At 34.1% G+C, this 12,160-nt stretch overlaps 1 protein-coding gene across 1 annotated transcript; it reads left to right on the top strand.

Moving 5' to 3' along the window:
• The first annotated feature begins 208 nt into the window (after nucleotides 1–208).
• LOC110734516 (delta(12)-fatty-acid desaturase FAD2-like) lies at nucleotides 209–7,395 on the top strand. The gene is made up of 2 exons (XM_021914682.1): nucleotides 209–375; nucleotides 5,885–7,395. The coding sequence occupies exon 2, from the start codon at nucleotides 5,896–5,898 to the stop codon at nucleotides 7,042–7,044; it is 1,149 nt and encodes a 382-aa protein (XP_021770374.1). The 5' UTR covers nucleotides 209–375; nucleotides 5,885–5,895; the 3' UTR covers nucleotides 7,045–7,395.
• The last annotated feature ends 4,765 nt before the right edge of the window (nucleotides 7,396–12,160 follow it).

Here is a 12,160-nt window from a genome sequence, read left to right as displayed (position 1 = left end):
ACAAAATCAACCAACTTAATAAAAAAGAAAATCGATATTTTACTCCCATATAAACGGCAGATACTGCAGCACACATACATACATACACTCATCTCCATAAACTCCATATATCCAATAATCACCTGACACGTGGTAAAGCCATTCAATACACTTGTTACTAAATGGGCCCCACTTTGTAGGAGGGAAATCACAGGTTAAAATCCTCCCTTCCCCCTCCTCTTTTTTTCCTCATTCCAGGCCGCGCACTTCGGCCTCTCCTCACTTCTTTCTTCTTCCTCTACAAAAATAAATTACACAGACAAAATTTTAATCTAAATTAAATTCTCAGATTTCGAGGTTGAAGAAGGAGGATAGATCGTCATTCTTGATTTACAGGTATATACATATACATCTTTCAATCTTCTGCAAAAAAAAAAAAAAAAAAAAAAAATTCTCGTTGATCTTATTGTTTATTTTCAGTTATTCTCTATGAGATTTTTATCGTTTAATTTGTTGGATCTTAATATTGATGGATTGTTCGAATTATCGGTAATTTTTATCGATGAATTTTGTTGACGAGTTACGATATGATACGATGGATTGGTGGTATGATTTGATGTGTTGAGTATTTGTAATTGAATTAGAGAAGAATGTGATTGAGTTGAGATCTAGATCTAGGTAGATCTTTGGTTATTTCTATGGTGCATTGTTTATGAACTTTTTTTTTTAAAAATTGTATTTTCTCTCTCCTCTGTTTTTCCTTGGGAAGTGTGCAATTGATTCCGATTATTATTGCGTCGTCGTGTAAGAGTTACCGATTGTTAATTTGGACCTAATTTCTCCTTGGGATGTACTATTACCACGTCGTTGTTTTAGAGTTACGGTTTGTCAATTTAGCTTTTATACATCGTCGTTTCAGAGTTGCCGTTTTTCGGGCGAATTACGTTTATTTTTGATTCTACTGATATTTTCAAGTTAAAATTTTTTTTTTGTTCAAAAATAATAAAACTATAAAATAAAATAAAAGAAAAGGCAAAATGATAAATTTTGATTTTTAAAAAATATAGTATTTTTTATTATTAAATTCAGGGAATCGTAGTGGTATATGATTCACATGTGACGATGATTCTCTGCTTCGGTACCTTTTCTGTCAAAAAGCTTTGCGTAAATTCTGCCTTATTTTTCGATTTTTCATGTTTATTTTTTTTCTTGTTAAATTACTATAGGATTTTTTTTTTTCAAAACTTATGTGATTTTATTTATTAAAAAAAATTAAAAATTAAAAACCCGTCATAAAATTTTAGAAGTACTTGTAAGAAATTGCATGTTGAAGAAATTACTGTAGTATTTTTTACTTGCTTATTTCAAAATTTTAGGATTTGAATTTATCAAGCTAAAGAAAATCCTTTTCCATTAATAATATTATCTTATTACTTTCTTTGTGTTTTTAGATAAAACACTTTTGAATTTACATTATTAACATATTACACTATGTTAGGGGTTCGTTACATATTGATATTTAAAGATTAATGGTTGAAGGTTTATTAACAAGCGTAAAACAGAAAGTGTTACGGAGTATGTTTAAAAAAGAGAGAAAATTATGAGTATTTGTTAGATTTAATCAGGGATGATTTCACAATGTTTGTGCATAGTCTTAAAAGTTATGGATATTGGGATATATAGAGTATCAACAAGTCCATCAAGTTATAATATTATACCTATAATTATGTTTCACGTTTAATATATTGTATATATGTCTTGTACTGTGTATTAAATTGGCATACCTAATCAATTTATTGAAAAGATTGACTAATTAAGAGATTTGGTAGATAGTGAGGTAATACTGCATATAAATATGTAGGGAAACTATTTACATTAGAATTTGTTTTACTTACAATAGCATGGTATTGCCCACAGTTTTTGGAGGGAAGTGTTAGCTTGTTAGGGAATTTAATTACAATGTGAGGTGTGGGCAGGGTGGCTCTACACCATTTTTTCTCCTGACATATGTGCTGTTAATGGAAGTGAATGGCGTTAGCTTAGTTTGGCTCAAATTATTGGGACCCATGTCATATACTATGTAACATGTACTCTTCATTTCATCCCAAGTAGCACTCGGATATGAGTATGACACTTATGACACTTGAACACTTCCCACGTAAGTTTAAAATCTTAATTTTTTTTTCACGAAACAGACGCTTAGACATGTACCCTCATTAGACATGGATACCCGAGTTTATGTAATATAGTTACATGGGGGACTAACCAGCCTGGTTCTGTTTGCAGCTATGGGCCTATGGCTATGTGTCGAAAGTCATGGCTGTGTAATAATCGAGGGATGATAAATAAATCTCTGAAATTGGAGTTTGTTTTTTTTTTTTTTTTTTTCTCTTCTATCTGGGGGATCTTATGTTACATGACTTTCGTTTAGATATATTTAGAGGTATTGTGGATTTTAGTGAATTAGCGTGACTAGTAAAGGGAATTTGAGGATGAGATTTGTTCTACATGTCACTTTAGGAGATTTATAGTGGAGGGGTGTGATGAGTTCTTTTAAGCACTTGTGGTGCAGCTTAGGCCAAAATCAGCTGAAGTTGGGACCAATTTGATTCGTGTTGGTGAATCCTGCAGGGGTCTTGTTTGGTATGTTATTTTGAGGTGAAAAAAGGGAAAATTGATTAATATCATTAGGAATTAGAAAATGAGCATTTTTGACAATTTCAACGGCGTATTTTTTGTTATTTTCGGCATATTAGCATTATTTAAGGGTCCGTTGAACAATTTAACGAATGCTTTAGGCACGCTTAGGATTAGAATTTTATAACATGCTAATCTTGGAGGTTACTTTACCAATTGGGGATGAAGAAATTTCAAATGCGCGTAGATTTGGAATTGTTGGATGTGCAATGTATACTTACAATTACTGTGGTAGATTTGAATTCTTGGGTTTATTTGGATGAAGTACAAAAAGAAACATATAAGGCAGCAGTGCAGCTTGCAGTTGTTGGCCACAAATATTAAAATGAAAAATGAAAAATATATGCGGAGTAGTTTTAATTTTTAATTTTAATAAGGGAAAGAATGGCTGGCAATATTGTCTTTTACTTTGGCTGTTGCTTAGATGATCACATGGAGAGGACCACGACTGATTTCTTATTCATTTTTTATGATTTTTTTTTATTCATTGAGGTTGGTGTTTTGGCCTTTTGGGAGCACTTGCATGTCATTGTAAATTTGCTTATTTTTTTTTTTGAAGAAGTAAATTTGCTTATTTTAGTCAAGTTGGCATCATCATGTTTATTTGCCTCATTTTTTATTACACGCTTTTGAGGGTTAAAGTAAAGAGGAAAAGAGGAAAAAAGAAAGTTGAGATGTGAGAAAAGCAACTTACTCCTTCCATCTCTATATGTTAGTTTTAAAATTGACTTTTTTGTGAAACAATATTATATTATGTAGAAACAACATTTTAAGATGAAGAGAATACTATGTGATAGTTTGTTCTTTTTGAGTTTTATCGACTTGTTTTAATCTATTTGAATCTATTTTGCGTTTTTATTTTATTTTTATTTTTTTTAATCAATCAATCAAAACCTTAATCCGATGAACCATAATTTTTCTTAAATTTTTTAAAATTTATTAAATCTAAACTTATATTTTCTGCCATGTACATTGATTTCACCTGAACTTGAATTAGGATGGACCGAAAAAATGGGGACAATATTTTGAAACTGATGGGGTACAAGTGTACAAAATTTAAAATATAGATTTGAAAATAGTTTTAATGAGGGAAGAAATTGAAAGCTTTTGCTTCTAACTTGAGCAGTCAGTACAATTAATAAATCACAGTACATGAGAAAGTGATGGAGCTTTTATAGGCAGTAAAGGCGGCTTCGATTTGTATATCTCAAGTATTTGACTGTTGGGGCCAATCAAGATATTGTCAAGGCTCCATTAATTGGGTGTGGTTTTTTTATCTTTACCACGTTTATTAATTGACTGGTTTCTTTTCAACGTAATAGACCACTGTTTCTTTGATAGTTAAAGCACAACCATTGGTAGTTGGTACTGCCTCATTTTTTTTAATTAGTGAATAGTGATGCGCATATTTCAGCATAAAGGGAGAGTACAAAAGGTAAAAGTACTTACAGAGTGGTTTAGTGATGATGTGAGATTAGACGGGTAATTGTGTTTAATTAAGGATATATACATGTTATTTTTCGGAGGTCCATTAATAGATATTATAATGAGACCGAGGGAGTATCATAAGTATCTCAAAAGCAACTTTACCAGGTTATACTCAAGTTAATATGATAGGACTTTAGAGGTTATTATAACTAGTGTGAACCAATGAGCTGTAAGCTTAAATTAGATAGTGAGGGCTGATTCATGTTTGATAGTGAAGCTATAAGGGGGCTAGAAGGGAGAATCTAGTTGGGCCAAAGTGTTTTGGATTTTGTTCTTACACTGATTTTTTGCTCAAAATGTCAAAATCTAGTTCTTATCGGTAATTATTAATGATTATTGATTTATTGATGAAAGGGATACCCCTTACTTCAATTAATTTTATTGTTTGTGGGGCGAATAGGATTGAAATTTGTGCCTTTTTGAGGTTGATTGAGGTGATATATTCCATGTCTTTTTGAATGTCTTTGTTTGGCTTTTATAACATCTTGATTACGCGGAAGTTAGGACCATGACTGATATTAAATGCTAACACAACTAATTAATAGTGTTCAAAGATTGTTTATATTTTGGATCTAGCTTGTTTAGGTGTTATCATCATATGCTTCAAATGATGACCTTACTCCATATTACTTTGAACTAGTTTTTTTTGGCCTGTATAATGCGTGAGGTATGAGCTGAATATAAACAGATGTATGTGAAGTGGTGATGTAATGAGTTCGTGATTATTTTCTTGCAATTTCTTAGTGCAACCTAGTTTTTGTTAATTACGTTTTCAATTGTTTAGGGAAGGGGAAGTAGAACTGGGTATATTAGGTTCATTAGAGTGTGTTCTACTGTTTGAAATAGAGTTTGAGAAGAACAGTTGATTTTTTATTAGTTTTTTTGTTTGAAATAGGAAGGGGGACACGGCCCACACAGAAACAGCCAAATTCCTATTGATATTTCCTTATGAAGATGATCCTTGTGTATCTCGAAATAGCCTAAAGCAGAGTATTGTATAATTTGCTTATATTCGTATTCCAAATGACCAAATTTGAGGGTGCATGTATCCACTATCCAAAGTTCGGCACAAGTACATTTAGGTGCATAATAGACATTGGTTTCGATTCAAATGCTCGATAATGTAGTCATATACCACTTTTACTATGTCAATGTCCATGTTGATAGGGAGTAGGGACAGGTTAGAGTAAATGGTGGGCAAATAGCTTTTGGGGTATGAGTTCCATTATGTAGACAAATTGCTTGTTTGGCCGGAAGCCTAAATTGGGCAAAGGGGTATAAATAAATTGTCGAATTTATTGTGTCTCTTTTTGTAGTAGTTGTGCTAGAGTATTTTCGTCGTCTCCTCTTTATGGATGCTCTCCTTTATGATTAAGACGTATTACTTCCTAATTATCTGTCTTTAGTTTTATTTTAAATTTTGATGTCAACTTTTTGGCATTTTGCTCTAATAATGAGTGGTGGATACATATTTGTAATTTGAGGTCAAAGAAATGTTTTAATACTACTAGGATAGTAGTTCCATTTAGATTTTTTTTAAAAAGGATTTGTGTTAGAAGTATAGGTCCTTGTTCCTCAGTAACCGTTCATTTTTGCAGTATATGCTTGTTTTTGTGGAATATGCCTGTGTTAGTAGAGCCAATGCATTTTTTTGGCTCTTATGTACCATGGAATCAATTGTATGAGTGATAATATTGATGTTCATATCTTCCTGTTTCAGCTGCAAGGACAATGGGTGCTGGCGGTCGATCTATTCCTCCAACTGTGAGAAAGGAGAAGTCTGATGCACTGAACAGAGTGCCTTATGAAAAACCACCATTCACTCTAGGCCAAATAAAAAAAGCCATCCCACCTCATTGCTTCCAACGCTCTGTGCTACGTTCTTTCTCTTATGTTGTTTATGATTTCACCATTGCCTTCATCCTCTACTTTGTTGCCACTAACTACATCAACCTCCTCCCGAAGCCTTTCAACTACCTTGCTTGGCCCGTCTATGGGTTTGTCCAAGGTTGTGTTCTTACCGGCGTTTGGGTTATAGCCCATGAATGTGGCCACCATGCCTTCAGTGATTACCAGTGGCTCGATGACACTGTTGGTCTAGTTCTCCACTCACTTCTCCTAGTGCCATACTTCTCTTGGAAATACAGCCACAGGCGCCATCACTCCAACACTGGCTCCATGGAAAAAGATGAAGTCTTCGTACCAAAACGAAGGGAGAACATGTCATGGTTTTCTAAGTACCTTAACAACCCACCTGGACGCATTGTCACCCTTCTTGTCACTCTCACCCTAGGCTGGCCTTTGTATCTAATCTTCAATGTGTCGGGTAGGAGATATGAGCGATTTGCTTGCCATTATGACCCTTCCTCTCCAATCTACTCAGAGCGTGAGAAGCTTCAAATTTACATTTCTGATATCGGGATTTTGACAGTGGCTTATGGGCTTTACCGCCTTGCAGCTGCCAAAGGACTTGCTTGGGTGTTGTGTGTATATGGGGGTCCATTGCTAGTTGTGAACGGGTTTCTTGTGCTGATTACCTTCCTTCAGCACACACACCCTTCACTGCCTCACTACGATTCGTCTGAGTGGGACTGGTTGAGAGGTGCATTGGCTACTGTGGACCGAGACTATGGGATCTTGAACAAGGTGTTCCACAACATTACTGATACTCATGTAGCTCACCACCTTATCTCTACCATGCCCCATTACCATGCTATGGAAGCAACCAAGGCTATTAAGCCTATTTTGGGCAAATATTATCAATTCGACGGGACTCCAGTATTCAAGGCAATGTGGAGGGAAGCGAAAGAATGTATGTACGTGGAGGCCGATGAAGACGACCAGAACAAAGGTGTGCTCTGGTATAGAAACAAGATTTAAGTTGGAAATTTTTAGTTTGACAGAAGCTCGGAAAATCCTATTTTCGTATTTAGGGATTAGCCTTCTATCTTTCAAAACCCCCTATCGCTAGATGTTTAGGTTGGCTGTGTGTTTGTCATTTTTTGTATGAGCTGCAAAATTCATGAACTAGTATTCCATAATTGTTGATCATTCTCATAGAGCTAGAATTTTGCCAGGCAAGTTGGGGGGTTCTTTGTTATTGTTGTTTCTGCAATAATCTGGTGATCCTTTCAAGTGCCTAGATTTCTTGGCATTTCTATGTTTGGGACACAATTATTTGTGAATTTTTTATTGTTGTATAAGTTTTAATGAATTTTCTTCTTTGATTATATTGGGTGATTGTCGTACATAGATAATCTAAAGTTGTGAACTGACATACATATAAATCTCTTCTTTCGCATTCATCGTTTAGTAAGACAACCTATCTATTCCCAAGGTTAATTGGCTAAGCCTTGACATCTTAGCTTACGATTATTACAAAAGAAGACAACGAGGGGTATGCCTTGGGAGGAAGGTAGTAGAACAATCACTTGATACTAGAGCTGCCATTATTTGACCTGAATCGTTAAACTCGACTCTTCCGAATCGATTTGAAAAGAAACTGAACTGTTAAAAACCCATTTTTTGAAAACCGACCCGACCCAATTTTTTCCAACCTGAAACTAAACTGAACCGAATTTGTGCAAATCGTTAATGACCCAACCCGTTATTAAGTCAAACCATTACAATCGAAAACCGAAAGCAACTCGAACCAATTATGTTTGAATCCGATAGTAACCCAACCCATTTTAAACCGAAAAACGTTTAAACCCGGCAAAATTCCGATTAACTTAAACTGTTCCAACCTGTAACCCGCTGTGACCGAACCGTTTATAACCTGTAACCCGTTAGGACCGAACTGTTTACAACCCATAACCCGTTGAGACCGAACTGTTTACAAATCGTAATCCATTATGACTGAGCCGTTTACAACTTGTAACCTAATACGTTTATGATCTGATACATTTCGACCCACTATTCGATAAACCCAACTTATTTAGACTTAACTCGATTATAGCCTAACCCGTTCCTACCCATTATCTGATTAACCAGCCTGATATGATTTGAACTGAACCACACTTCATATTGGTTAAAACTGTTTCCAAACAGACCCAATTCAATCCAAACCGATTATGACCTTACCAATAATGACTCGACCCGATTTCACCCAAAATCCGTTTTCAAACCGAACTAGTTTAACCCAAACTGATTATGACCCGAACCGATTACAACCTGACTCGATTAGGACTCGAACTGTTTTGAACCAAAACCCGCTTTAAATTGGTTAAACCCATTTTCTAACCGGCCCGTTTAACCCAAACTGATTATGACCCGAACCGATTATAACCTGATCCGATTAGGACCCGACTCGAATAGAAACCGCAATAAAAAAAACAAACCGAACTAACTCGATGATTTTCAAAACTGGCCCAAACTAACCCGCTAATTATTTTAATCCGTTATAACCCGAAACCGGTAAACCCAACCCAAAACTGAACCGTTTACCCGAATTGACACCCCTACTTGTTACAGATGGGTTATGAATTCATTTCAGGGATGATTGAAATTGAACATTTATTTTTCACTTCTACTACGTACTATTCAAAAGTATACAACAATTTTTCAATTCTTGAAATCAATCTCGTGCATCCTTAAAATATACTTGCTCCGTTTCGTAATTATCACAATATTAGGAAAAGACACAAAGTTTTAGGAAAATTATAAGATATGGACCAAAAATGAATTTTATAATACTATCTTTGTTAATTGTTATCTGCAACTTTGAATTTTTTTATATTTCACAAATAATACCTCAAAGTTGTAGGTAACAATTAACGGAGGTAGTATAAAGTATAGTTAGTGGGTAAATATTTAATTTTTAGTAGGAGATATAAAGTAGATAATAAATAAGTAGTGTAAGTGGGATTGGTAGAAGAGAAAAATAATATTGTAATTATTATGAAGTGAAAAAATAGTGTTGGCGAGAGTAATTGAAGTAATCAAACAGAAACGGATTCTCTATTTCCATTACATGTGTAACTTATGAAATCTGATTAGGAGAGTCTAAATTGATAATGAGCCAATTTTGATCCTTAATAATTACACTGTGGCAATAAATTTTGTATAGAATGACACACTATTAATCCATATAGGCATCGATAGTAATAGACGACGGCTCATTAACGGGCACCTCCGGTGGAGAAATTCTTTTACCAAATAAAACAACTTTAAATGTTGTACATTAGTACATAGAGTCGTGCCAAACTGCCAACGTTTTCAAAAAAATTTATAATTTCTGTAGGAAAAATAATTTATTAATCCCAACTTTTTTCAATTTATTTTGAATAATTCCATTTATCGATTATTTTACAATAATTTCAACTTTCACCTCCGTTTTCTTCTAACCCAAACCGGTCAACGAAAGTCAACAACCTTTTATTGTAAATTGCTGGACACTTGTCGGTTTGTAAGTGGTCAAATTTTTTAAAATAAATATAAACTAACTCAGCCCAACCGTCCAGCCCCAACCGCCACCTCCTACCCCCTGCCGCATTCCCCCAAACCACCCCCTTCCTCGACCATCCAACCGGAAACGACCCCCTTCCCCAGCCCTACCACCGAAATCGGCTAAAACCCCAAACCCTTGCCCTTAAAACCACCCCCAACCCCCATGGTTTGAGTTTGGGCGTGTTCGTGTTCGTGATCGTCGGATTTTTATTTAAAAAAATAAAAACTTTTTCAGCAAGTAACCAGTTTTCGGGATTGCTAGAAGAAAACGGAGGTGAAAGTTGAGATTATTGCAGAATAATCGATACTTGGGATTATTTAAAGTAAATTAGATAAAGTTGGGATTAATAAAGTGTATTTTTTTATTTTTGTAAAGTTGACATAAGCAACCTCCAATATAGTTATTTATTAAACTGACGTATATTTTGGGAAAACACCCGTTTCACTCGAATTCTACTCTTATAATCATTGGCGATTGATTCAACACCTAAATAATTGCCTAAGGTCCTAAGAAATTTGTTTTTATCATGAACAATTCCCTCAAAACGTTTTTCATGCATGGAAAGGCAATTTATATAATAAATTGAAATTCACTAACCGACCCATCATAAATTGTCTATAATCGGTCATTTTAGTGAAAGGGCAGTATATGTTGCGATTATCATCAACCTATACCGACACATAATAGGCAATGAAAAAAAAGGATAAAGTTGATAAAGTGATTGAGGCATTAAAAATATCAAGAATTAATGAAAGTCAAATACTTTTTTAAAGGTTTGATTAATTTTTGGTGCGTTGGTGTCATGTAGATTGAAAAGCAACATATTTATTTAAAATTTCTACGAGTATTATTATTATTATTAGTATTGACTTTAATTAATTTAATAAGAAAGTTTTCACTGTAGTTTCTTATTGATGCCGTTTTTTACGTTACATTTGAATATATCAAAACTGCAAAACTATCATGCAACGCATGCTCGTCATTCAAGTTGCTCAAGATTTCACATCATTGGAAGTATTATAAATTAACAAGTACGTTTGAGTTCTTGTAAAATGAAACATTAGTCGTAGACTCTAGTTAGATTTATTTATTTATTGGGTAAAAAACAAATGGTCCATATAATGAGACTATGAGTAGCTGCTATTCGTAATTTAGAACGATCGAAATATGAAAAAAGAAGTGAAAATAAGAATAATAGGTTTGTAAATAATACACAAGAACCATTTAAATAAGATTTCGTTCAAGATTAAACAACTACTCTTTTTGTCTCAATTTAGCTTGTCTATTTTTTTCATTAGTCTCAATTAAATTTGTCCTCATTTAGTTTTTGGCAAGTGCCTACTATTTCTTACCAGGGAATAGTTCTTTGTTCTCACCATTGTAAGGTGTAAGGTCCACTCTTTTTCATTCAATTACTTCCTTCGTCCCCAAATGTTCTTTCCCTTTGTTATTTTAACACTATTCATAAGGTGAGAAAATCTTCAAAATTACTCTTAATATATAAGACATAACATGGTCATGTTAGGTCTTATTTTATTCGTCTTAATGAATAGTTTATTAATATTCAATTGTAACATTTTTCCACTAATGAGCAACTAACGATATTTATGGTCAAAATTTTGCATTGACAAACGTGCACAATCAAAATAGAAAAAACATTTGGGGTTGGAGGAGGAAAAAAGTGCTCCACTATACAATTGATAATCACAATTCTATATTCTACCTAAAATCATGTGCCTCGATAAGTGGGCAAACTAAATTAAGACGAAGGGAGTAAAATATCATCAAACCAAATTGAGTCATGTTAGAGTTTGCATTAGCTCATCAGCTTAATAATGACCAGCCTAAGTTTGCCAATTTGAGGGAAATAAAAATTTCGAGTATCCCACTTTGCCGCAAGATAAGCCATCAATTACTTGCATGTTGGTTTTAAATGTGTTAATGAATTATCCAACATAAAATTCCTAGGTTATGAATGCATGCAATTGGGATGACTGACGTATATTTGGTCTGCGCTCATGGTGGACTGGTTCAAGGGATAGAACATACACAAAATGTACGGATGCGTTGAGAATTGTGGACCATGACCAAATGTCACCAACTACTTTTCTTTTAGCTTCATCAATCGCATATATCTCACTTGACTCGGCATATTTTTGTCAAAAAAATGTAAGTTTCTTCGAATTGTTTTTATGGTCCATAACATACGTCCAAGACATAAACTATATATACTTCCATATTTTTGACCAATTTTGTATTTTTTGTTCATGCAATTGGTTTAAGACTCGTGTGTAAAAGCCGTTGTGCTAGAATCCCGAGTTTGTGGAGTCAATAGTCTCAATACAATATTACAAGCATTTGCGGCTGCTTGGCCATTTGATTGCATGAGGAGAAAAAAAATCATATATACTTGTACAATATACAAAGCATAATTTAAGAGATGTCATCTATGTTGAAATCTAAGAATACAAATACAGAGTAGTATATAGAAGTTTAGCAAGAATACAAATCAAAGTTAAAATAGACCTTTCTCTCAATTTAAAAGTA

This window comes from Chenopodium quinoa, unplaced genomic scaffold (genome assembly GCF_001683475.1).
Source record: "Chenopodium quinoa cultivar QQ74 unplaced genomic scaffold, ASM168347v1, whole genome shotgun sequence".
In the NCBI taxonomy this organism is placed as follows: Eukaryota; Viridiplantae; Streptophyta; class Magnoliopsida; order Caryophyllales; family Amaranthaceae; genus Chenopodium; species Chenopodium quinoa.
This window is presented reverse-complemented; position numbering and strand designations above follow the sequence as displayed.